We start from the raw sequence: 26163 nt of genomic DNA on the forward strand, positions 1-26163 counted from the left end.
TGTTTGTTTAGCAGTAGGAATCTTTTTAAAATTAATTAATTAATTAATTAATTTTTCAAGTTTTTATTTGAATTCCAGTTACTTAACATACAGTATAATATTAGTTTCAGGTGTAGAATTTTGTGATCCATCACTTACATACAACACCCAGTGCTCATTACATCGCGTGCCCTCCTTAATACCTATCACCCATTTACCCCATCCCCTACCACCTCCCCTCCAGCAACCCTCAGTTTGTTCCCTATAGTTAAGAGTCTGTTTTCTGGTTTGCCTCTCTCTCCTCTCTTTTCCTCTGTGTTCATCTGTTTTGTTTCTTAAATTCCACATGAGTGAAATCATATGGTATTTGTCTTTAACTGACTTATTCACTTAGCATAATACACTCTAGTTCCATCGACATCACTGCAAATGGCAAGATTTCGTTCTTTTTTAATGGCAGAGTAATAGTCCATCATATATGTTTATATACATCATATACATATCACCTCTTCTTTATCCATTCATCAGTCGATCAGTTAGTGGACATTTGGGCCCTTTCCATAATTTGGCTATTGTTGATAATGCTGGTATAAACATTGGGGTGCATGTATCCCTTCGAATCAGTATTTTTGTATCCTTTGGGTAAATACCTAGTAGTGCAATTGCTGGATTGTAGGGTAGTTGTATTTTTAACTTATTGAGGAAACTCCATACTGTTTTCCAGAGTGGCTGCACCAGTTTGCAGGAATATTTTTATTTAAATTAAAAAAAATTTCACCTGCTGGGATGCCTGGATGTCTCAGTCAGTTAAGCATCTGCCTTCGCCTCAGGTCATGATCCCAGGGTCCTGGGATTGAGTCCCGTGTCCAGCTCCCTGCTCAGCAGGGAGCCTGCTTCCCCCTCTGCCTGCCACTCTCCCTACTTGTGTTCCCTCTCTCTCTGACAAATAAATAAATAATTTAAAAAAATTTTTTTCAACTGCTGATAAATTACTGAACACTACATCTGAAACTAATGATGCACTATATATTGGCTAATTGAATTTAAATAAAAAAATTTTTTTCACCTGGGAACTTCCTTGGTCTCACTTCATGATTTTTTTTCTTGCCCCTGTTGGGCTTTCAACTTCCAATTACAGATTTCTTTTCAGATCTAGAAAGTGTTTTTCTTTTTAAAATTGGGGTATAATTGAATTACAACATTATATTAGTTTCAGGTGTACAAGATAATAATTCAGTATTTGTATTTTTGCAAAATTATCACCACAGTAAATCTGGTTAACATCTGTCACCGAGGGGCGCCTGGGTGGCTCAGTTGGTTAAGCGACTGCCTTCGGCTCAGGTCATGATCCTGGAGTCCCGGGATAGAGTCCCACATCGGGCTCCCTGCTCAGCAGGGAGTCTGCTTCTCCCTCTGACCCTCTTCCCTCTCGCGCTATCTCTCATTCTCTCTCTCTCAAATAAATAAATAAAATCTTTAAAAAAAAAATCTGTCACCTACATAGTTACAGATTTTTTTGTGTGTGATGAGAACTTTTCAAATCTCTTAGCAACTTCTAAATATGCAATATTTTCTTCAGTTGTCATACTGTACTGAAAGTATTTTCTTAAATATACATTTTTATTCTCATTTATGAACCACTGTTCCATGTTATACTTCAAAAATATCTCTTATTTGTATATTACTTATTGGATTTCTAGGACTTTCCCTTTAATATATTTCTGAGCTCTTCAAAATGTCGATATTCATTTTACATTTGGGAGTATTTCTGAAGTAAATTTGTTCTGTTATTGATTTTTCACATTGTCAAATCTGCCTGTATTGCTTCTGGTATGGAAACTGCTAAATTTTTCCTTCTTTCATCACTGTCCTGTCCTATATCATCCTGTTTCTAAGTTTATTCTTGTTTAATGGCAGCCATGTCCTCTCAAATCATTTAGGGGGCTTCCTACACTTCCGTGAGCTCCGAAGCCAGGTCTATGACAGAAGGCTGAGGGTAAGTGCAAGGTGTGGGCCATCCAGGTGAAGAGGGGGCAGGCCTCAAGTCAGAAAAAGCCAAGGGAATCAGGGTGAGGTGGGGGTAGGAACAGGATGTAACAAACATGTATGTTGGGTACAGTACTAAGCATTTATCATAGGGACCCCCAATTCATCCCCACAATAACCCTAAAAGTGAGGCATTATTATCCCAACCTGTCCCTCCATGTACCTGGCATTCTTACCTACACTGAACTGGATGGGAATGGAGAGCTGGCCTCAGGAGAGCAAGGTGGCCCTCTAGTCCCCTGACAATAGTGACACCTTACATTTGCTCACACCAAAGTATTATTCTCACTAAAGTTTTGCAAGTTTGGCTGAAAAGGTAATTGTCATTATCCCCAGAGAACAGGAAACTGGAATTCAGAGGAGGCTGACACTCAAACCCTGTCTCTGGATTCCTGTGTTGTCCCTGACGTCTGGAGCCAAGACAACCAGTGACGAAAACAGAGCATCAGCCTCAGCACCTCCCAGGAACGACTTCATATCCTGTTATGCAACTTCCTGGAGCCTCTAGGTCAGAGTGTCCTAGGCACACCAGTGGCAGTTGGGGCTGGCGCACACAAAGGATGAGGAAGGCCAGGCTCCAGGAGCTTGTCTGGATGCTCTTCATCTCAGGTAAGGTGAGGAAGAGGCATGAGCAGGTGAGGCCTCTGCCCAGAACCTTGAGGATTCCACCATGAGAAAAGCTTCCCTTCTCTTTGGAAGCTCCAGGGGATGTGGCCGCCCAGCATAGAGCCAACCAGTAGACTTGTCAGACTGTGTTTCTCTACCCAAACTTCACAGAATCAGGAGAATATATAGGACCTGAGAACAGAAGTAAAAGGGGTGAATTAGGGAAACAGTATATCTTCTGCATTTTGGTGTTGGCAAAGATAGGAACAAGTCTAGGTGGGAAAATGCTAGAGTAAATCTAAACTTGACAAGATCCGAAATAATTTTGCTTGAGTTTGAAGTTTTGTTTTCTTATATTCCATCATGGTGCTTTTAATGTGACTTCTATTAACCCCCAAAGACATAAGTCACTCAACAAGTATTTCCCAGGGGCCTACTATGGGCCAGGAAGTCTGCTATTGCTAAGGAATAGCAGAACAGAAAAGAGAAGGGGCTTGGTGCCCACTTTCCTGGGGGCTGTGACTGCAGGCCGATGTGTCTGCTGGTGTTGGAGGGTGTTGTTGCCCTGACTTGGTGGGTCTGCCCCATTGCCACACCCTCACTTCTCTTGTTGTACAGCTCACACTTGGATTACAGATGGAAGCATTTGGGGCTTTGGCGGTTCCTTCTCTTAATCCTTATGAATAAATTGGGAAAATAACAAGTGAAAAGAAGGGTTTGCCTTAGAAAGACATGAAGATTACAGAGAAAAGGTACTTTCCAGGAATACAAGGTTGAGCAAGGTTACAGACACTCGCCTTGCAGAGCCTGCACACACATAGCACTTTGAGTCTACTTGGAGCTGGGATGATAACCCAGATGGGCAGATAGGAGCTTGGTTCTCATTCGCTTGTGTTGTATTCATGTTTTTCCAAAGCAGAACTGGGAGAATATGGAGGGTTGATGCTTGTGTACTTATGTGCGAGAAAGCCAGTGGTATATATTTTATTGTGTCCTGTGGGGGTGGTTTGGGGTAACCTAAAAACTCCCTCTAGCTCCTCTATCCTAAGGGACAGAATCATTAGATACCTATTCAGGTGTGGGCTGGGACTGCTCTCATCTCAACCAGATAACTGCCTTGGGCAACATAGCTCCAGGGTTTAGAGCTGAGTTTGGGGTCAGACTATCCAGGCTTGAATCCTGACTCTACCACTTTCTATTGCATAACTTTGGGCAAATCACTTAATAACCTCTGGTTTATTAAATAACCTTTCTGTGCCTCAATTTCCATATCTCTGAAATAAGAATAATGGCAGCATCAACCTTAGAAGTTATGGAGCTTAAATGATAAAGTTAGGAAGATTAAATGAGCTAGTACTTTTAAACACTTAGCAATACAAAGTATTTGGAATTCCTTTCTTGCAGTCGTGCAAGGAATGGTGCACACATAGCACTTCAGCGCTAAGTTCTTGCTGTTTCCTTTCACAAGAGATAGGCAAGTTTGTGCAGAACTCAGACTCCTGTAACTCCCACTCTCTTCATCCACTTGGGCTGCTATCATAAAATACCATAGACTGGGGGGCTTATAAGCAATAGGTACTTATTTCTCACAGTTCTGGAAGGTAGATATTCAAGACCATGCTGCCATTTTGGTTGGGTTTTGGTGAAGGCCCTCTTCCAGGTTGTGGACTACGGACTTCTCACTCTGTCCTCCCAGGGTGGAGGCAGTGAGGGAGCTCTCCGGAACCCTTTTATAAGGGCACCAATCCCTTTCGTGGGATCAATCATGACTTGATCATCTCCCAAAGGCTTCATCTCTTAACACCATCACCTTGGGGATTTGGATTTCAACACATGAATTTTGCGGGGGGACACACACATTCCAACCATAGCATCTACCTTGCCCAGGGACTTGGCAAATAATTTATTTATAATATTTACATTAATGTTACAGAGGGTAGAGAGAGGAGGTGTTTATCTTCCTCAGAGCTCAGCACAGTGCCTGGCACACAGTAGGCTCTCAGCCACCAATTGATGAATGAGTGAGGCAAACTTGGTTTAAGACAGCCCCCAGTCTTGGCTCCCCTCTTTCTTGGAGGGGAATTCCTGACCAGAATTTAGAGGACTTTCCAAGAAGCTTGTTTTCTAGGTTTCCTTAGAAACTGCAGTCTGGTCCCAGAAGAATTGGCCTGGTTTCATATTCGAAATCCTCAGGAGTCCACAGGTGGGCTGTGATGATAGCCCAGGGACTCCATTAAAGGGGCGGCTATTGGCATTTCTCAATGGGCATTCTCAGAACTACTGCCCAGGGATTAAATTGCGTGTGTGCATGTGTGTGTGTGTGTGTGGGTGTATATGTGTGTGTGTGTGTGTGTATGTGTGTGTGTGTGTGTGTGTGTGTGTGTGTGTGTGTGTGTGTGTGTGTGTGTGGGTGGGTGTGGGTGTGTGTGTGGGTGTATGTGTGTGTGTGTGTGTGTGTGTGTGCGCAGTAGTAGTAATAATAGCAGTAGTAGTTGTAGGTAGCGGTAGCCTGACCCACAGTTTGACCCGACATTACTGTCCAGCCCATTATTTGGTGTTCCATGGAAGAAAGTAATCCAGGCTTGAGTGGATAAACTATAGACCCTGTGGATAAGTTATAGAGCTCTGTTGTGTCCAGCCAAAAACACAGATCTAGATCTTACTTCCACTCAAGTTGGCCCTCCCCTTGGCAAAGCTCCTTTGGACCAGACCAGAATTGATCTCCTCTTTCCCCTAGCTATTTGGAGGAATCACTGTCTGCTACTATCATGTCTTCACATCCACTCATCACCCTGTATGTCCTTCTCTATAATCTTCCTTTCCATAATACCCCTGTCACTCATGATCTTGGTACATGTCCCATGTTCTGCCTCCAATCGGAGGCAGATTTTTTTCCTCTCAAAAACAATCATTTATGAAAGTTTGCACAAAGCATGTGCAAAAGATGGTCTAGCTCTTGGAGTAAAAGAGAAATTACTCACAGTAAAAAGATCTGGGATCTAGTGCTGGCTTGCAGGGAAGGATGCATGTTCTCTGGAGGCCTTGAGGACCTCATCTGAAAAATGAGAGGTTGAACAAGAAAAAGAGGTTGTTTCTCTCTTTTTTTCCAAAGAGAAGAAAACTATTCTTCACAGAGTCTAACTCTGATTCCCTGCTTACAGAACTCCAAGCTGCAACCGAACCACATGAAGAAAAGTATGTCTTAGCAGCAGGAGAGACCCTGAATGTACAATGTCCCTTCTCCATCCGGAAGTATGCCAATAGCCAGAAAGCTTGGCAGAGGCTGATGGATAGAGGGGAGCCCCTGACACTGGTTTTCACAGAGAGTGTTTCAGGGAATCCCAGTCAAGTCCGGATGGGCAGGTACTTCCTAGAAGACATCCCCAGTGAGGCCATGCTGAACGTCCAAATGACCAGTCTTCAAGTGGAGGATTCAGGACTGTATCGGTGTGTGATCTACCACCCTCCCAAGGACCCTGACATCCTGTCTCCCCTTGTCCGCCTGGTGGTGATCAAGGGTGAGTGACCTGGAGGGGGGTAAGAGGATGGGGAAAACCAGCCCAGGTGGTAGTATGGGTGGTGGTGGTAGCACTCCCAGGGCTGTGGCTTAGGATTTCTAGCAACCTGACCTCTCCCAGAAGCTTCTTGTCTTTCATTTGAGGTCCTTGAGAGGCATTTGGTCCAAAAGTAAGAAGGGGCTTCTATGTATGGGATTCCTCTTAGGGTAGCAGAACTTAATCTGGGGTACTATTGTAGGAAGTAGGGTACAGTGAAAGATGAATGGTAGACTTAGATAATTTAGTCTCATACTTTAGGTTTCCAAATGGAAGTCATTTCTTTGGGAAGCCTTTGTGATCAACTATTTCCTCCCCCCCAGTACATTTGATGGCCTTCCTGTGTGCTTCCAAAGCAGTGCTTCTCAGACTTTACTGGGGACACAAACCACCTGGGGATTTTATTTCAAAAGCAGGCTCTGATACAATAGGTCTAGGGTGGGACCTAGATTCAGCATTTCTGATCTGCCTGCAGGTGATGCGGCTGCTGAGGCTGGTCCATGGGCTCTCATTTTGGGTAGCAAACCTCCAGAGCTCACTTTGTGTCCCCCTCATAGATGATGCTGTCCCACTGGGTAGTAGTGGCCAGCTTACTTATCTGCCTCCAATGCTCATCTGTGAGTACCTTAAGGAAAGTGTTTGTGCCTTTCACATGTCTGTATCCCTAGAAACTAATGTAGTGCCTGGGACAAAGTAGGACCTCAGTAGATGTCAACTGGAGAAATTAAGGAACGAGAAGAAAGGGAGGAATGTTCAAGTTTCTAGCACCTGGGGAATCCTAAGCCTAAGGAAGACAAGGCTCATATGCAATATATTAATAAAAAACAATTTGAAAAGCAATATGCTATAGGTTTATGTGAGGGCAAGGCAGAAAATGGTACAAGGTAGAGTAATCAGGGAATTATTCTTGAAGAAGGTGGAGGCATATGGATTGGTGAAGAATAGCAGGCGAGTGCATTTCCAGTGATAGGAATCACTTGAAAATTCCATTTCCCCCCTCTCCCCTTACCCACCTTCCTCCCTCCTTCCCTCTCTTCCCTTTTCTGCTTTCCTTCCTTCTTTCCTTTTTCCTGCCTCTGACCCAGGCTGACCTCACACTAATTCTTTAACTTAGCAAAAGAGAAACTTGCTTCACGAATGGCCATGTTCATTTCCTTCCTCAGTTTCATTTACCGTGCCACCTCTCCATCCACCCAACTTTCCTTCCTTCCATCCAAACACCCTTCTTTCCTGCCTCCCTGCCTTCCTTCTATTCATCCTTCCATCTGTCTATCCACCCACTCACTTCCCAAAACTTCATTCATTAACTTAACCATCCATTTATCCAATGTGCTTTCTTGCAGATCCTTTAGGCACCACTGTCTCAGACAAGAATCCTACTCAGAACTTGGCTAAGATTTCCACCCTTCCTCCTACCACCACCAAGGCCCAGAGCACACTCCTCAACAGCCCCAGGACTGTGACCCAACTCCTACCCAAATCAACTGCTGACATCTCCTCTCCTGGCTTGGGAATCAACATCACAAATGCGACGGATGTCACGAGCTATGGTTTCAGGTCTCTGGGCCTCCTGGTTTGATTCTGAGTCCATAGGCTTGAGATGTGGGGAGTGATGAATGGGGGAAAAGGGAGGGCAGGAGCAGACTTGAGTCAACTAAGTCTGGTGAAACTTTCCTGGGGAAGAAGGGAGTGGTGCTAGAGTGGGAGGAAACTGTTGGTGAGGCTCCCACTCTCCCTGGTTCACCCTGTTTCCTTGCCTCCTATAGGAGTAAGAAGAAGGAAAGGGTATCTTTGCTTAATTCCAGTGGGTGTCAGCCAACCTTACCAGCCTAATGGTATAGTGGAGTGAGGGTCCTTGGATTCTAATGCCAGCCAAATTGGCTAGCTGTGTGACTTTGGGTGAATCATGAATGCTCTGTGGCTTGTTTCCTTGTCTATAGGGAGGCTAGCAAATGCAGAGCTGGAAATAATAGCCCAACGGCTCTCCTTTCAGCAGCTGCTGTGTGTTAGGATTACCTGGAGTGTTTGCTTTTGCTTTGGTTTGTGTTTCATACCAATGCATGTGCCTTCCTGTAGACCAATAGATCAGGATTTCTGGAGATCGGGTTGGTCTCAGCATTTTTTATGAGATCTTCAGGAGATTTCTTAATGTGCAGACAAAGCTAAGACCCATTAACTTTGCATGCATACCCCTCTTTATGGCTTATTATTAAATGTTGATTTATCTCTGAATGTGTTTATCATTAAATATTGAATTAACAGAGAGATATTCATCCATATTCCCACTAATCTAACATGTCTGATCGCCACATTCTCTTTCTAGTTTTTATCCATGTTCATACATATTTAATATAGCAGTAATTCTAATTATAAACATTGCCATTATTTTTCTATGCTAAGACTATTCTTTGATGTTGCTACCTAGACTTCATGATTATAATTTCAACAAATGCATCTTTTTCTATCAATGAAAAAGCCATGACTTACATCTTACTTGCCTGTCTTTAGACACTGAGATTGTTTTAATTTTTTACAGTATTGATAACTTTGAGATGAACATTTTTGCAGATGTCTTTTTTCTTTTAAATTATTTATTCAAAAGAAATTCCCTTAAGAGAATGTGAACATTTATATTGCTCTGTATACATATTGCCAAATGGTCTTCAAAGGTTAGAAACAATTTGTGTTGTGATCTGTAATGTATAAATGAAGCAGTTGTCACTGCAAGGATTCTTTGCGTACAAGGATTTAGTATTTGGAAAATATTCCTGCTAAATTGGACATGAACTATCACGTGCTTTCATTTCTCTCTTGCTGTGGGCTAGAAGCTCCAGGAAGATAGAGGCAGTGACTATCCACTCACTGCCCCCCGCCCTACAACTGCTGTTTTGTTGGCACCAGTGCCTGGTACATAGTAGGTGCTTACTAAATCTTTGTGGACTAAATAAATGATCTAGTGAGAATCAACATTTTTTTTAAGTTACTTTGATTTTCCAGCATGTAAATCGAGAGTACCCACTTTGGTCCACATTGTTACTAGAGGTTGCACATTTTCTATTAACTTTATTTATTAACTAATAACTATTCTGTCAGTCAGAATCCAGCCAAGGAAGCAGAAGCCACTGAGCTGTTTGAAAAATATATGTTTTGTACAGGGAGCTATTTGCTTAGGTAATGGAAGAAGTGAGCTTCCAATCTGGGAATGGATGGGGTTGGGGGCCACCACCAGGAAGGAAGGAAGGGAGCCATCACCTCACTGTCTTAGGGTGGGTCCCTGGAAGCAGGCAGTGGGAAAAGTCTTGTACAAATGTAGGAAGTGATCCCAGGTAAATCCATCCGGGAAGTGAGACCAGGAGAGAAGGAAGCTTAGTAAGGATGTCATCACCAAGCTGAGTCCCAGAGGGGGGAGCTTTGGGGTTCAGTCCTGCAAGGGGTTTCTGGGGGACTCACGGACTTGTCTATATCAGAGGCTGGGGGAGCTGGAGTAGTTATACTCCGAATTTCCAGTCTTTTGTTAGGGGTGGCCCAGTGGCACACGAATTCCCAGGCACTGGGGTAGGGGCAGTGGTCTGACCTCCTCTGTGCAGCCTCAGAAAGGGGTGCGTGTTGGCTCTGGAGAGTGGACACACTTCAGGAGCTCCGCGCATGAAAATGTGAAAGGGCTGGGAGGACAAGGCAAACTTGAAGGTCAAGTTAGCCCAGCGGAGCTGGGACCTTGGAGCCATGGGCTGAACCCGAGCTGCGGTGGCGGGGGGGGGGGGGGGGGGGGGGCGCTACTGTAACCATGAGCGGCCAGGAGTTGTCAGGGGTCAACTTGACCATCTGCTGGTTCACGTAGCTCCAGGTGATGGGGGAGAAGGAAGACAGGGAGGACGGGACGGGGCTGTGGGCCCGGGGGTACTTCAGTGTAAAGGGGCGGCCTCGGTGGCTTTTTATTGTCATTCTGTCAATTCTCCTTCTGCGAGCTTGCACATTTGCTTTTAAGTTTTAGTATGGACAAATGTGTTGATTTTTAAATTATTACTTTGCTTTATTCCTTAATGTGCTTGATTCTATTTCCTGGTGATGTCTCTAGTTCCCCTCCCCCCCATTTTATTTAAATCTTTAGTCCATCTTGGGGGAGGTATATTTTGCTAAATGGTATAAATTGTACAAAAGATGACTTTTTCTTCATATTACGATCCAGATACCACAAGATTATTTACTAAACAATCCTTGCCTACCTCCTGGGCTGCCGGATTTCTTAGATGCTAAATTCATACATAACATTAAGTCAATATCTGGACTTCTCTTTGTTTCCTGCCATCTATTTCTCTTGTCACCCTTTGTCTTATCATGCAGATTAATTGTGCTGTAATCTGTTTCCATATCACTGAGTCTAGACAGACCATGCTTCCTCACTCATGGGTATCTCTTTCTTATGGTATCCACTGATGTTTTCTCAGGACGTTTAGAATCACTGAGCTAAAACCTATAATAAATCATGATGGGATTGGGGCAAGGATTGGATTCTTCTGTTTCTAGATGGGGAAACCGAGACCAGAGCGGTGAGGTGGACCTCCCAGGAAGTAGGCCTTCCTGCTGGGACTAGAAACTGGGCTTCCTTGTTGGGACTTCTCTCTCTGCTGCATCCCGTTGAGGAAGAGGAGCCCAGGCAGCCTGCCCTTTCTCCTGGGTGCCTCTTCTGCACATGGGCTCTATGCTTTTTACTAGATATATTTCCAGCAGTAGTTTTAGGCAGTGGGACACACTAAAGGCACAGGGTCAGGGACAGGTGCTAGAAGGGCCTAAGCAGATAAGAGAAGGGGCATGAAGGACTTCTGTAAACACTCAGGTGTGAGGCGCACCAGTGCTAACAGCAGCTTACATCTCTTCTTTCCCCCAGGGTTCCCGTGATCAACATCGTCATTCTCTTGCTGTGTGGACTCCTGAGCAAGAGTCTGGTCTTCACTGTCCTGCTTGCTGTCACGCAGAGGTCATTTGGACCCTAGGCCAGTGAAGCCATAAGCATGACCTCTGACCTCCAGCCACATCCCTCTGGCAGTTGTTCTGGGGGAGGAGTGTGAGGGGGAAAGGAAGGAGGGGCAATGACAAGAGTTGAATCTGTAACACAGATTCTTTCTAAGGCTCATGTCCCACCTTCTCAGCCTTGCCAGCTCCCCTAATTTACACCAGTGACCATGGGTGTGTGTTTTGCCCCCTCAGAAGAGAAGATACGGCTGCAAACATGCCCATTCCACCCATGGTTTGGGATTTGCCTTAAATAAAGACAGAGTCCAATGCTCTTCACTGTTGCTGTCTTATGGAGGTTGTGAGGTACAGAGGACACCCCCGCTAATTCTGCCCTTCTTCTTGCCCTGGGCTGTAATGGTTTAGCTTGATCTGGACAGAGCTCTTACTACAGAAGCATCCTGTTTTCCCTGCTCCTGGGCTTTTCTCTACTCTAGAATCAGATGGTTGGGTTTCTCTCTTCATCTGTGGCCCTCTCCTACATTCCCAGAGAAGGGGTTTGAGGAGAAGACAAGACACCATGGTGAGAATACCATATTTGGTAAAGAGAAACCAAGTTAACCGAAAGGTTGTATCCTGGGAAAATCCTGGATGAGATGAGATCCAAGGCACAGGACGAATAGAGAATCTCATTTGTCAATCATGTGTATTACCAAGGGTACATCTTACCCCTGCATCCTCAGATCATACCCATGTAGGCCAAGAAGTATGCAGATAGAAACATACCTCAACAGAATAAAGGCCTTATATAAAAACCCCGGAGCTAACATTATCCTCAATGGGGAAACCTGAGAGCTTTTCCCCTAAGGTCAGGAACAAGACAAGGATGCCCACTCTCCCCACATTTATTCAGCTTTGTACTGGAAGTCCAAGCTGCAGAAATCAGACAACAAAAAGAAATAAAAGGCATCCAAGTTGATAAGGAAAAAGTCAAACTTTCACTATGTGTAGATGACATGACACTCTATATAGAAAACCCTAAAGACACTACCAAAAACCTGTTAGAACTGATAAATGAATTCAGTAAAGTCCCAGAATACAAAATCAATGTACAGAAATCCACTGCATTCTTATACACTAATAAAGAAGCAGTAGAAAGAGAAAGTAAGAAAACAATCCCATTTACAATTGCACCAAAAATAATAAGGTCCCTAGGAATAAACTTAACCTAAGGGGTGAAAAACCTATACTCTAGAAACTATAAAACACTGATGAAAGAAATTGCAGATGACACAAAGAAATGGAAAGATATTCCATGCTCATGGACTGGGAGAACAAATATTGTTAAAATTCCTATATTACCCAAAGCAATCTTCAGATTTCATGTAATCCCTACCAAAATACCAACAGCATTTTTCATAGAACCAGAACAAACAATCCTAAAATTTGTATGGAACCACAAAAAGACCCTGAATAGCTGAAGCAATCTTGAAAGAGAAAAACAAAACTGGACACATCACAACTTTGGACTTCAAGTTATATTACAAAGCTGTAGTAATCAAAACTGTATGGTATTGGCACCAAAATAGACACATAGATCAATGGAAAAAAAACAGAAAGCCCAGAAATAAACCTACAATTATATGGTCAATTAACCTTTGAAAAAGGAGGCAAGAATATGCAATGGGAAAAAGACAGTCCCTTCAACAAATGGTGTTTGGAAAACTGGACAGTAACATACAAAAGAATGAAACTGGACCACTTTCTTATACCATACACAAAAATAAATTCAAAATTGATTAAGGACCTAAATGTGAGGCCTGAAACCATAAAAATCTTAGAAGAGAGCACAGGCAGTAATCTCCCTGACATTGTCCATACCAACATCTTTCTAGATATGTCTCCTGATGCAAGAGAAATAAAAGCAAAAATACACTATTGGGGCTACATCAAAATAAAAATCTGCACAGCTAAGGAAATAACCAAAAAAAAAAAAAAAAAACTAAAAGGCAATCTACTGAATGCCATATTTGCAAATGACATATCTGATAAAGGATTAGTATCCAAAATATATAAATAACTTATTCAATTCAAGATGAAAAAACCCACAAATAATCCAATTAAAAAATGGGCAGAGAACGTGAACAGATATTTCTCCAAAGAAGACATGCAGATGGCCAACAGAGACATGAAAAGATACTCAACATCACTCGCCATCAGGGAAATACAAATCAAACCACAATGAGATATCACCTCACACCTGTCAGTATGACTAAAATAAAAAACTGAAGAAGCAGCAGGTGTTGGTGAGGATGTGGAGAAAAAGGAGCTCTGTGCACTCTTGGTGGGAATGAAAACTGGTGTAGCCACTGTGGAAAACAGTATGGAGGTTCCTCAAAAAAATTAAAAATAGAACTACCCTAAGATCCAGCAATCACACTACTGGGTATTTACCCAAAGAATACAAAAACATTAATTTGAAGGGATACATGCACTCCTATGTTTATTATAGCATTATTTACAATAGCCAAACTATGGAAGCAGCCCAAATGTCCACTGATAGATGAATGGGTAAAGAAGATGTGACATATATATATATTGCTCAGCCATAAAAAAGAATGAAATCTTGCCATTTGCAACAACATGGATGGAGCTAGAAAGTATAATGTTAAGTGGATTAAGCTAGCCAGAGAAAGACAAATACCATATGATCTCACTCATATGTGGAATTTAAGAAACAAATGAGCTAGGAAAACAAAAAAGAGAGTCAAACCAAGGGACAGACTCTTAACTATAGAGAACAAACTGATGGTTACCAGAGGGGAGGTGGGTGGGCGGTTGAGGGAAATAGGTGATGGGGATTAAGTGCCTCTTGTGATGAGCACAGAGTAGTATATGGAACTGTTGAATCACTATATTGTACACCTGGAACTAATATAACACTGTATGTTATCTACACTGGAATTAAAATAAAATAAAATAAGATGTTAAGTGAAAAAAAAAAGGAAATATGTGCCTAGAATGAGACCACATGGGTAATAAGTTACTACTTACTAGCAGGAACTAAAACTAGAGTTCCTTTGCTGAAGACTAGGTGCTTCAAAGCCATATAGAATGGAATAAGGAGGAGTTCTGTCAATGTCTAAATGCCTCTTCTCCTTGTATCACACAAGAAGCAGGGATGGTGGCCCACAAATAGGACCCCTTTCCTTTAGAGCAGAAGGGGTAGAAAATACCAACTTAAATCTTTGGAGTTTGCAAGACAAAGTGGGCCTGAACACCACGGGTGAGCAAGGGAGTTACAGGGCAGTTATAGGGCAGACAGAAGGAGGACAGAGTGATAACCGTACGTGCACATAGGGACAGCCTGCAGAAGTCTAACTGGTGAGGGGTGCCTGGGTGGCTCAGTCAGTTAAGCAGCCAACTCTGGGTTTCAGCTGGGGTCATGATCTCAGGGTTGTGAGATTGAGCCCCATGTGGGGCTCCACACTCAGGGTGGAGTCTGCTTGAGATTCTCTCTCTCTTTCTGCCCCTTCCCCCGCTCTCTCCTTCTAAAATAAATAAATAAATAAATAAATAAATAAATAAATAAATAAATAAATACATCTAACTGGTGAAACCAAGAGGCAACGCACAGCAGAGGACACAGCTGAGGTCATAGCAGAAACAGTCAAAGGGTCTGATCACCTGTTAGAATTCTGCACCCAATTCCCGTGTGTGTATGTTTTGGGAAGGGGTGGTTTTCCCACACCAACAAGCAATTCTTGGACACCAGCTGGGTGTCCTGTAATTCCACTCAATTCTGATACTACCTACCCAAAGATAACATCAGATTCCACAGATTGAGGGCTCAGTTCCATAAGACTCCCCCTTCCCATCTTTAGATGCCATTGGAGAGCACTTGTGCTTCTGACCCAACTACTATAGAAGTTACCAGTGAGAAATATATTTTAATTATCTGCATGACCGAACACATATTTCTTATATTCATAATATCACACAATCTAGTGATTTTGTCATTGGTGCCACTGCCCTTGGACACTTGAAGCCACCACATCCTTGGCACCATGCTATTCCTGGACTCTCAATGCTTACATTTCTTCTGTGTCAGTCATCTTCTCCAATAGCCCTACACCTTGTATCACACCTTTAGGATCCAGAATCCTAGACAGAATCTTACATTTGGCCAAGCTTAATTCAAGTCACATGCCTAGCACTTAGATACAGGAGAAATATCTACCTCCATACTCAGTAGTAGAGGAAGTAGAACTCTGCATCTTAGTGAGACCCATGCATTGGGGCATGTCCCCTAGGTGGAGAAGGTATTGGGTGCTGGAGAGCCAAAAGATGACAAATATATCCTATCTGTTGTAGTTACTCCTAATACCATCATGTTTGTGGTCTCCATGCCTCTGCCTAGGCTGGGAGCTCAGGGAAGTGCACACCTTGCATCCAGAATGAGTACCTGAGGAATGCCTCAGCACTTACCTGACCTCAAACAGAACTTTTACAGGCATCCCTTCTTTGGACCACTTGCCTCAGAATCCCCTGTGCTGCTCGTTAAAATGCAGATTGCTGAGCTTTCCGAGACCTACCAAATCAGAATCTCTGGCGGTGCAGCTCAGGCTTGTGCATGCTTGCCAACTTCCTGTGTGATTTAGTCACATGCCCATACTTGAGAACCACAGTGTGGAGCAAGTGTAAAGAAGGCAGGTCACCAGCAAGGTTTGAGCTCTGTCTTGAAGGACAAGACAAATTTCGATGCATGGTGTCATTCCAGACAGGGAAAATGGTGGAAGGGTGCAGGATGTAGTGGTCAGGGATGAGAAAGTCCTGGCGACCTGAGGAAGTGAGTGGAGCAGAAGTGGGACATCAGATGGGTGTGTCCAAACTTGCTATGGTGGAGAATGGGGAGCTCTCCAGTGTTGACCAATGGGACTGTAACGTAATGGAAGCAGGAAGGAAGATGTCACAAGGGCAGTGATCACTCTTTTCTCTTCTGTATTTTCCTGAGCTGCTCCCTCTTCATACTTCCCTTCTCAATTGCGAAGTAATAGTCAAGCCTCTCAGGGAACATGGAAAATATCCCTGTGGGGGCAACATCCTCCAGCAACTGGAAGAGCCTTGGGATGCCCAGCATCCTGTGGATCCTGGGACTGGGATAAGATGGAGGGGACAGGGCTCTGAGGGTGGCCATGGCTGCTGCTGCTCTGGACCTCAGGTAAGGAGATGTGGGGGACGGATGCAGATGGCTGAAGGGGTGCCTGAAAAGAGGGGTTTCTCTCACTTCTTTAGAAGGTACTGGATGGGATCAGGGTGTGTGCTAGACACAGGGAAGAGACATGAAGGTAATGAAGTAATGGATGCAACTGTCCCAGCAGGAACTGGATGATGAAACAGAATCTGGAGCTTCCTCTAGTGCACTGTGAAGTTGAGAAATGTGAAGTCATCCAAACAACCTCTCATCTCTATGTTGATTTCCTGGGAGATGTAAAGTGTAAGACAAAGTCTCTCCTTAAAGGAATCAGGCACTGAGGTAGAGGAGGATTAGTAGAAGGGAAAGGTAAATAACAAAAGGGCAAAGTCACAGCATGAAGACAAAAATACAGTGGAAGTCCTTCTAGCAAGGCACAGAGAGGCCATGTGGAAAAGAGGTGAAGGGTTCTGGAATCAGACAGAACAGGTTTCAAATCCTATCTCTGCCACTCTCTACATTTGTAACCTTAGGAAGTCCTCCAACCACTATGAGCCTCAGTGTCCTCATTTGTAAATAGTATCTATTCAGTATTTATTTGTACGTGGTACCTACTTTAGAAGGTTGTCCTAAGAGTTAAGTAGTAGACTGATGTAAAATTCTTAGGCTCAGTATTTAGGGCATAATAAGTGGCTTAATAAAAATTATGGAGGATGATGATGATGGTGGTGGTGGTGGTGCAAGCAGGTGCAGGGTGATCAATGGTACTGAGGGTTGAAAGGGGAAAGAGATTAGTGCAGGTGGAATTGTTCAGGTAGACTCTCTTCTGGGACCAGAAGGGGCAGATGTGGGTGGCAAGGAGTGGGGAGAGCATTCAACCTGGGGATGACAGGAGCTAGTATGAAGTCTTGTGTACTAGAAAGCAAGGGACATGTCTGGGGAAGCACAAGTAGAATAGAATATGGGTTGTAAAACTGGTTAAGTTCTTTTTTACTTTTTTTTTTTTACCATTTTATTATTAAAATTTTTCCATCTATAAAATATGGAAAGAATAGCCACCACAAACTTATTACCTAGATTCAAATTCAAACATTCAACCATAATTGATGTTTTGCCTTATTTGCTCCATATGTATTTATAAAACTGCTGAACCATTTCAAAATAATTTATAGAAATCCTAAATTACTCATAAATGGAGCTCTTAATACTTTTGATCTACGACCTTGTATCTGCACTGGGGTCTGCAGATGTAACGAAGATGGAAGAAACATTTGCTCAGTGAAGCACTTTGACTTTTCATTCTAGGATTCCAAGCTGTAGGCGAAGGGGAGAAACAAAAGCCAGGAGGAAAGAACTGGACCACAGCTGGCTCTTACAACATCATGCTCTCCTCCTCCAGCCTGAAGGCCTGGCAATGGGAGAAGAGCCAGGCCTCCCCAGAGACACTGGTGCGCATGAACACTAGGAGCAAAGACCTAAACTGGGCCCAGGCCGGGAGATACCTGCTAAAGGATTGTCCCAGGGAGGTTGTATGCAAGGTCACAGGGACAGAGCTCCGGTGGCAGGACTTGGGGCTGTACCAGTGCATGATCGACCTCTCACCTCAGAACCCCCATGTCCTGTCCAAAAAGATTCGGTTGATAGAGCGCAAAGGTGAGAAGCAGCAAGACCCAGGACAGGGAAGGGTTTTTGTGGAGGCTGACCTCAGCCACAGGCTGGGGCCCCATCTGCTGGGAGGGCTGCTTTGGAGAGATGGCGCAGAGTAATAGGAAAAGCTCCAGACCCGAAATCAGTGCACCTGGGTCTTCCACACTCACACTTTGTGAGTTTGAGAAAGCTGGTAGCATCTTCATATTCCTTTTCTCCAGTATTGGAGAAAACTCTAAGCTAATGTGGCTAAGGAAACCAAGTCTAGTACAGATTGCTCCTGCTTGAAGGAATTATTAGTCTCACAGGGAAGACAAAATATAATCCTCTGGAAAGGGTACCAGCAGTAATGACTGAGTTTGTACCGAGAGGAAAGGGTAGTCAGGGACTGACTTTTAGTTAGGTTTAAACAAACAAACAGAGAAGGTTTCTTTTTGGGATGGGCTTGGCCTGCCCAGAGATAAATGGACGCTCCCTCAGTGCACTGGGGGGAGTCCTTCTTTATTCTTCTTGACTTTTTCTTCAGTTTTCCAAGTAGAGGAGGGTATGGTAGTTGCTGACCACAGAAAGAAAATATACTGTGGGGATATAAGGAGGTGATGGATGTTGTCCACCCAACCCCACGGTAGGAAGGGAGGCCTGAAATGGGAACTTAGGAGAGAAGGTGGACCGGGGAGGGGAGTGGTCAAAGGGGGGGCAGGAGGGAGGTTCCCTGCCTCATGGGCAAGCTCCATGTTAGTTTGGAGGCAAAAGTAGAAGGACTGTTAAGGCAGGTGAGTGGGTCACTTGACTGTGATGGGCTGGGAGGACATGGGTGCTAAGAGCTGAAAGATTAGACTACACTCACTGGTTGAGACTCTGGAAGAGGCTGAGGCCAGCTGGATGTCACAGAGATATATAGGAATGGAGTCAGGAAACGTGGGTCCCAGTGCTGGTTCTGTCTGCTGAGTGACCATGGGCACTCCCTGTCACCCTGTTCCTTGGGGGGTTGGACTGGATGGTATTGAATGCTCCTTCTACCTTTGACCTTCCAGAACCCTGTGAATGTTTCTCTCGTAAACAGAGTATAGTCCCATGGCAATGATTTTGGGAGAGGGCTGCTCAGCATGGAGGAGAAGGAGGTCCCTCTCGGGCTCAGATTAAGTCAGCTGGGTTGTGCAGATAGGCTAGCAAGCTACGGGGATGCTGAGCCATCTTCAGCAAGCATTATCTGGGTGCCCAGTAGGAGCCCATGTCAGGCAAGGCTCAGAAGGGCTTTTTATCTCTTCCAGAAAATGGCACTGGCCAAGAGAACCAACCAAGGCAATCTGGATCCAATGTAAGTTGTGTCTGAATGAGGGTTGCTCAATGGAAGCCAAAGCAAGGCAGTGTAAGGGCTTAGCTGAGGCCCTCAGCTCAGGCCCCCACATGTGGACTCCAGGGAGGCAGGCTGACCACATGGAGGACTTTCTTCTGCTCCAGGCAGGCCAAGAGAGTCATGAACCCTAACAGGCAGAATGACCTTCACTTCTGTTTCTATCCTGAAGCCCCAAAGCAAGCATTGAATGTTATTTCTTCAAGGCAGCAAAGGTCCCATCCACCAGCCACAGACGAAAGGAGCTGGGAGCTGGGGAGCTGAGAACATGCAGGCATATTATACCCCTGACAATGAGGCACCACTTAGAAAATGGGGCCCTGGCACCAATGGAGTCTGAGTATTAGCAGCCTCTTCCTCAGAGTTAAGGAATGGGATCAACAGAAGTCCATCCCTACCCAGAGTTATTGGGGAGTGCAAGCCATGGGTGGGTGTCAGAGAACACTACCTGGAGGGGAAGAAATGTTGAAGGCACAAAGGGGGTGGCATTCTATGCCGGGAGCAAGTGGTGGGAATGCATGCACAGAGTGTGTCAGCTACAGAGGTGGACAGTTGGACTGAGTGTTGAGGAGAGGGTAAAGTTAACGCAGGACCATGCATTCAGATTGTGGAAACTCTTGAAGGCCACGCAGTCATGCGCACTTTGTCCTGTAGGCAATGAGGAACATGATGGGCTTTCCCTAGGCACCCTGAGGGGAAGAGTGAGGGTCTCAGTGCAGAGTGATCCAGCAGCTGTGCAGGAGGTCTGGAGAAGGGAGGTGTTAGGGGCAGGAAGCCAGATAGATTCCTTTAGGGTGAGTGCTGGGGTTAAGGATCCTGGGAAAAATAGAGGCCCTGTCTTCAAAGGGTATAAACCCCTGCTTGGCTGCTCTCATAGCCAGGAGAGGCTGAGCTTCAGAGCAGAACATTCAGCAGATACCCACACTTTTGGACTCTGGGGTGGGTGGGGGGAGCTTAGGATTCCAGTGTTTGCCCTTTCCACAGGCCTGCTGCTGGTGGTGATTGTTCTGATATGTGGATTCATCCTGAACAAGGGCCTGGTGTTCTCTGTCTTGTTTATCTCTCTCCAGAAAGCCTGGGCTCAGGTGAGTGGGGGCCAGGGACAGGCTTGAGTGGAACTAAATGAGGGGACACAGGTGGTAGCTGCAGATGTAGATTTAGAGGGACAAGCTCCCAGGAGTTCCCCAGAGCCTGTCCCCTGAATTTCCTCACTTCTGTGCTAAGAAGTCTGGAGAGGAGGCAAGGCCCACCATTGGGAATGATGTGAATGGGGTTGGGCTGGTTCCTTGGGATGGGTGGGAGGGGCAGGGTGAAAATTTTTGTTACTGGCAATCCAGTCTTATCTTCAGAGGAGGGAGGAAGATGCAGACCGGGGCTGGCGTGGATGCATCATTTTCTCCCTTCCTTCCTTCCTTCCTTCCTTCCTTCCTTCCTTCCTTCCTTCCTTTTTTCCCCAAGATTTTATTTATTTGAGAGAGCGAGAGAGAAAGAGAGAGAGGGAGAGAGCACAAGAGGGGCAGGGGCAGAGGGAGAGGGAGAAGCCGACTCCCCGTTAAGCAGGGAGCCCAATGTGGGGCTCGATCCCAGGACTCTGGGATCATGACCTGAGCCTAAAGCAAACTAAGCCCAAGCTTAACCAACTGAGCCACCCAGGCACTCCAGATGCATCATTTTCAAATATAATTCATTTCTGTCACTTCTCAGGTAAGGGAGCCTCCTGAGGTGTCCCCAGGGCAGAGCAAACCCAGGGAAGCAAACTTAAGCTTCCAGGAGCAGACGGGCATGCCTTCCTCCACTAACAAATACCACGTTCCACTCTGTTCAGTGGTAAATAAGAGGTTTCCTGAACATCTTTGTGAGATCTCTGTCTGACCCCTCTCTTACCCAGAGGGAGAAGAGTAGTAATGGGGGGGGGTGATGTAGAGGGCTGGCTGCAAAGAAACCCATGGGGAGTCATCAGGGCTAAGGGAATGGCAGTCGATTTCTGTATTGGGACTCACAATTGGGACTCACAAAGTGTAATTCAGATGAACTTTATATTTGTTCTCTTACTGCTGTCTAGACTCGCTCTGCTGAGGATCTTGCTGGCCCCCTGGTAAAACGTACAGGAAGACCCATCACTCTTCTGGTCATTTTTTGAAAAATAGACTTTACTTTTGAGAGCAGTTTCAGGTTCACAAAAAAACTGAGGATACAATAGAGAGTTCCCCTGTCCCACCACATGCACAGCCTCCTCCACTATAGACATCCTGTCCCTGAGTGGTACATTTGCTAGAATCGATGAATCTACATTGACACATTAGTGTCACTCAAAGCCCATAGTTCACCTTAGGGCTCGTGTTTGGTGTTGTCCATGCTAGGGGTTTGGACAAATGTGTACTGATGTGTACCCACCACCGTAGTATCACACAGAGTAGTTTCACTCCCTAAAACCCCTCTGTGCTCTGCCTATTCATCCACACCCTTCTGGGCATTTCTAAGCAGTATAAAGTTTATTCCTAAACTAGCTTCAGTTCAGTAAGGGTAAAAGGGGTTCCATTTAAAATGAAATCTTCTCCAGATCCTCTAGATTTTGTCCCTCTGTTAGAGGGACAGAAGGGTACAGGCTGGTTTTTCTTTCTTTCCTCAGCCACCATCTCTACCCCTTGCTGTAGCTTCTGACGCCCTAGGACTGGAGCTGTGGAAGGGAAGAGGAAAGGAGCACCTATCACTGCTGCTCTGAGGGTAGTCAGCTTAAGTTAACCTTTTATGAGAGAAATTTACATTTATGAAGGAAATTCCCAGTTGTAATGGTGTCTCCCTCTCTGTACCAGGATGAGAAGGATGACTCTAAATCATAGAAGAAACTTATCCATGGAGAAGGCATGGATTGAAATCTGCATAATGAACCTTACCTCTTGTTTACAATGCTTTTCCTGGAACTAATCTCCCCATACTGGCCTCCCTACACCTGTCTTTTGTCTTTAGCTGAAGACAGAACTTAAGCTGGAGTTCTAAGCCACCTTGGGGAGTTACTCAGTTTTCCCCCTGGTTCTCTCCCCTGTATACATGAGGTATACATGTTCATAAACTTTTGTTTGTTTTTCACTTGTTAATCTGTCTTTTATTAGAGGAGCCTCAGTCTCTACCAGAAGGATAGAGGGAAAATTATTTTCCTCACCTACATCAGTCAACCTCTAGCTTCCTTCCATGGGGTCTGTCCACCTCCAGGCAGCCTTTTTGGACAGGATCCATGACAACCCATACTGGTGGGCTCACACATGTGCAGCTCACATCTGGTGCATGGGAAATACCCACTTCATTCACCCCCAACAAACTCATGGAGCCCTGGTGGATCCCCACACAACCAGTTTTTCACTCCATCATTGGGACATCTAGCCAAAGGCAGTCTCTGTCAGTTACAGTTCTTAGGCTGGAGTTAGACACCAGTTTGCTGTGTCTTTCAAGTGCAGAAGACATTTAAGCTCTCCAAGTTGTGATCTTGAAGCCCCTTTCCCTGGGCTTGAGGAAAGGAGCAGACATCCACTCCCCTCTACCCCCAGGGTCATAATATATCCAAGCTGTGTCTAAAAATCCTCTCCTAATCTTCAAAATCTCTGCAAATGCATAACCCTAGTGTGGGTGAAGTTTGAATACCTTTTTGCATGGGTTGCCCATGCCTCACTCTGGAATATGGCATTTATTTTCTTGAGACTTGTGTTAGTTGCAGACAGCTAAATCCAATCTGCCTATTTTATATAGGAAGGGATTTTTAAAAACTAGAATAGTAAATGATTTACAGAATCAGATCCTACTGTGAGCCACTGGGAATCACTCTCAACGCCACACTACAGGGTGGGGCTGCTAAGGGGTCACTGCTCTTGTGACAGTCAGCACCCTGAAGAATCAGAACACTTCCCAAATCAGGAAGCTGCCAGCCTAGCTTCTGGTTCCAGCCTCAGCCCACCTCAGCCACAATCCACACCAGCAAAATGGATGCCTTTCCTCCAAACTTAAGTCTCGCACAAATGCATTTGATTGGTGGGGCCTAAATTATATCTGGAACCCTAGCTGTCAGAAAGCCTGAGAAAAGATTGTGCAAACCTTTTACTGTACAGAAAGGCCCATGAGAAGGAGAAAGGATTGGTCCACAGCATCTGCCCAAACAATCTCAGCCAAAACTGAGATGAAAATAGTTCAAATTTGAAAGGTCTTTGCTTTTTATGGTCAATGAAAAACAAATACAAACATACATTCTTTGTTGTGTTATGACAAATATACCCTTTTGTTTATTATGAAGTTATTTTATAATAAAAGTTCCTATTTACCAAAAAAATATATTGGACATTATTATGTGTTTTGCATATCACATAATAAGATACAAACAGAGAGTTCCTATTTTTTTTCCTATTCCAAAATCTATGGTACTTTTCTCAAAAAATCTCTGCATGTTTAAGAAAATGACTCCTATTTCCCATCACTCTATTTCAATCTACTCCTGGGATGGCCACATGATCATTAATTATTCAGTGACATTTGGAAAATTCAGGTTCCATGGCAGTCACATAAGTGAAAACTGGATAAAGCAGTTCCTGTTCCAGGCTGGATGTTCATCCTCTCATTTATGTTAGGAATTAACATCCTCCTAAAAGATGGAGGAGAAGGCCAAATGCAAACAGAATGCAAACATGCTTTGTGTTTGCTTTTTTTTTTTAATTTAAGATCTTTAAGTGCTCAAAACTGAGTTGCCACACTCCTTACCCCTTGGTACAGTCACCTATGGAAATACCTTACCACTTACTTGGTTTAATGTGATTTTTATTTTTCTCATCTTCACCCACCCATTGTGCTCCCTCCCCACAGGCATCCTCTTCATATATTTAATGTATGCCCTTTCAATCTAGTGTCCATATGTTTATTTTTATCTGTGTAGATCCTTGGAAATATGTAGTATTGATTTTATGTGCTTTGTTTCAACACATTATATTCTGTTGTATAAAAAATGTGCACTTCAGTGGAAAACTGCATTGTCTCTAGCACACTCTTTCTTCTGCTCTCTGATTCTGATTCTGGGGGAGCTATTTCATAGTTTTGTAAGTTGTAGGTAAATGATAGACATGCAGTTTCTGTCTTTTCTTCCATCCCCTGCCGTGGGGGGGAAATAAACCCCAGACTGGTTTGCTTTCCTATGCAATTTGTTTCAACATTCCTTTCCTCCATATAAACGTATGCTTCTTGACTTCCTTTTCTAACTGGTTCTAATGTCTGCCTGGTTTATTCACTGAGTATGAGTTGAAAAGAAACTTTAATTTTTTTTAACTGTATGAAAGTTGTGATTTAACCTTTTTTTTGAAAACTATAACTCTGTTTATAAATTTCACACAATCCTTCTACTTTGCTTCTGAGACTATCCTTGTTGCTATATGTAAATCTAAGTCTTTGATTTTTTTTTTTTTTACTGCTATGTATGATTCCATGTAAGTGTTGAGTTTTACTTTTCCATTCCCCTTGTGATGGACACCTCACCTGCTTCAGCAGCAGAGTATAAAAAATAAACAAGCAAAATCCAGAAAAACAAAAAGCAGTTTGAAGTAAACATCCCCATCATCTTCCTGGAGGACCCATGTAAGGTATTTTCTAGAGCACCCAGGGGGCATAAGGCAAATAGAACAAAGGTTCAGAGACACACCCATACGTGTATTCACCTAATTATCACACAGGTGCCTCTGTGATTTAGTGGGGAAGGTTGGTCTTTGCAACTGATGGTGATGGTCTATTGGATAGTTGCTTAGGGGGGAAAAAGGCTTTTACCCTTCTCTCACACCATACAAAAAATGAACGAACATGGATCATAGACCTAAATATGAAAGGTATAAACAATCAAGCTTCTAGAAGAAAACAGAAAATATGACTTTGGAGTAGGCAAATGTTTCCTAAACAGGACAAAAAAAAAAAAAAAACCAGTAACCACGATAGAGTATACATTCAGGAGTTGGACATTGAGAGCAGGACAGTCACACACTTATTCCACATGGAAGTTCCAAAACTTTCTCACATGTTCACCGATACTGAATCTTATCCAACTTCCTAGTCCCTGCCAGTCTGCCGAGTGCAAAATGGCATCTCAGTGTTTCACACAAGTGTTCCTCTGAGAACTAACGAGATCAAACATCTCTCCATGGGCTGGTTAGGCATTTGGATTTTTTCTGTGCTGGACCTCTTGCTTCTGTTCATTTTGCTGTTGGACTTCCTTTCTTCTGCGTGCTGATTCTTAGTAACTCCTTGGTTCATTAAGGTATTCATCTATGGTCAGTTTTAGACACTGCAAATATCTCCCCTCAGTCTCTCATCTGTTACTCGGCAAGCACACATGAGGCCAGGCCTCAGTGATTTGGTGCAGAAGACACAAGGAGCCATTTTCAGATTTAGACCGTCTATTACTTACACAGGTAGTGAAAGGAAGATCAGCTGAATGTTCCAACTTCCTGGGGTCCTTGTCCCATACTCCAGAACAAAACGGGTCAGAGAACTGCAACCAGCCGTGATACCCCATAGCTGAGGAGCCCGTTGGCAACGGCCACTTAGTGGTCTTACGGTTTGTTCTGAGGGGGTCAGCAGAAAGCCTCGTACCTCATCAGAACACGGCGGGTGATGAGAAACTGCCTTCCAGGAGGGGATCAGGTGGTGAGTAGCAGGTGTTCACTGCCACTGTCTCTCACTCTGGGAAGAGCCCAAGTGGATCTGTCTGACTCAGAGTAGCTGCAGTTCAAACCTTTGCCTGCATGGCTCCTGTGGCTGCAGGTAGGCAGGCCAGTGTCCACGTGGAGCTCTTCGCCGATGTTGCTTTTGTCCAC

The 26163-nt window shown here is 44.2% G+C and overlaps 2 protein-coding genes across 2 annotated transcripts; both read left to right on the plus strand.

The window, feature by feature from the left end:
• The first annotated feature begins 2551 nt into the window (after window positions 1-2551).
• LOC113927006 (triggering receptor expressed on myeloid cells 1-like) lies at window positions 2552-11586 on the plus strand. The gene is made up of 4 exons (XM_027602516.1): window positions 2552-2634; window positions 5793-6149; window positions 7529-7742; window positions 11071-11586. Exons 1-4 carry the CDS (start codon window positions 2586-2588, stop codon window positions 11174-11176), a joined length of 726 nt encoding a protein of 241 aa, XP_027458317.1. The 5' UTR covers window positions 2552-2585; the 3' UTR covers window positions 11177-11586.
• Window positions 11587-17042: 5456 nt separating this feature from the next.
• Window positions 17043-25854, plus strand: LOC113927964 (triggering receptor expressed on myeloid cells 3-like). Its single transcript, XM_027604076.1, has 4 exons — window positions 17043-17076; window positions 17635-17982; window positions 20315-20415; window positions 25759-25854. Exons 1-4 carry the CDS (start codon window positions 17043-17045, stop codon window positions 25852-25854), a joined length of 579 nt encoding a protein of 192 aa, XP_027459877.1.
• Window positions 25855-26163: the final 309 nt, after the last annotated feature.

This window comes from Zalophus californianus, chromosome 7, assembly GCF_009762305.2.
Source record: "Zalophus californianus isolate mZalCal1 chromosome 7, mZalCal1.pri.v2, whole genome shotgun sequence".
NCBI classification, from domain to species: Eukaryota; Metazoa; Chordata; class Mammalia; order Carnivora; family Otariidae; genus Zalophus; species Zalophus californianus.

Coding starts and splice junctions, on each gene's coding strand:
- LOC113927006 (XM_027602516.1), top strand. CDS start 2,586: ATGAGGAAGGCCAGGCTCCAGGAGCTTGTCTGGATGCTCTTCATCTCA. Junction 2,635..5,792: donor CTGGATGCTCTTCATCTCAG/GTAAGGTGAGGA, acceptor CCCTGCTTACAG/AACTCCAAGCTGCAACCGAA. Junction 7,743..11,070: donor GTCACGAGCTATGGTTTCAG/GTCTCTGGGCCT, acceptor TCTTTCCCCCAG/GGTTCCCGTGATCAACATCG.
- LOC113927964 (XM_027604076.1), top strand. CDS start 17,043: ATGATGATGATGGTGGTGGTGGTGGTGCAAGCAG. Junction 17,077..17,634: donor GGTGGTGGTGGTGCAAGCAG/GTGCAGGGTGAT, acceptor TTTTCATTCTAG/GATTCCAAGCTGTAGGCGAA. Junction 17,983..20,314: donor TCGGTTGATAGAGCGCAAAG/GTGAGAAGCAGC, acceptor CCCTTTCCACAG/GCCTGCTGCTGGTGGTGATT.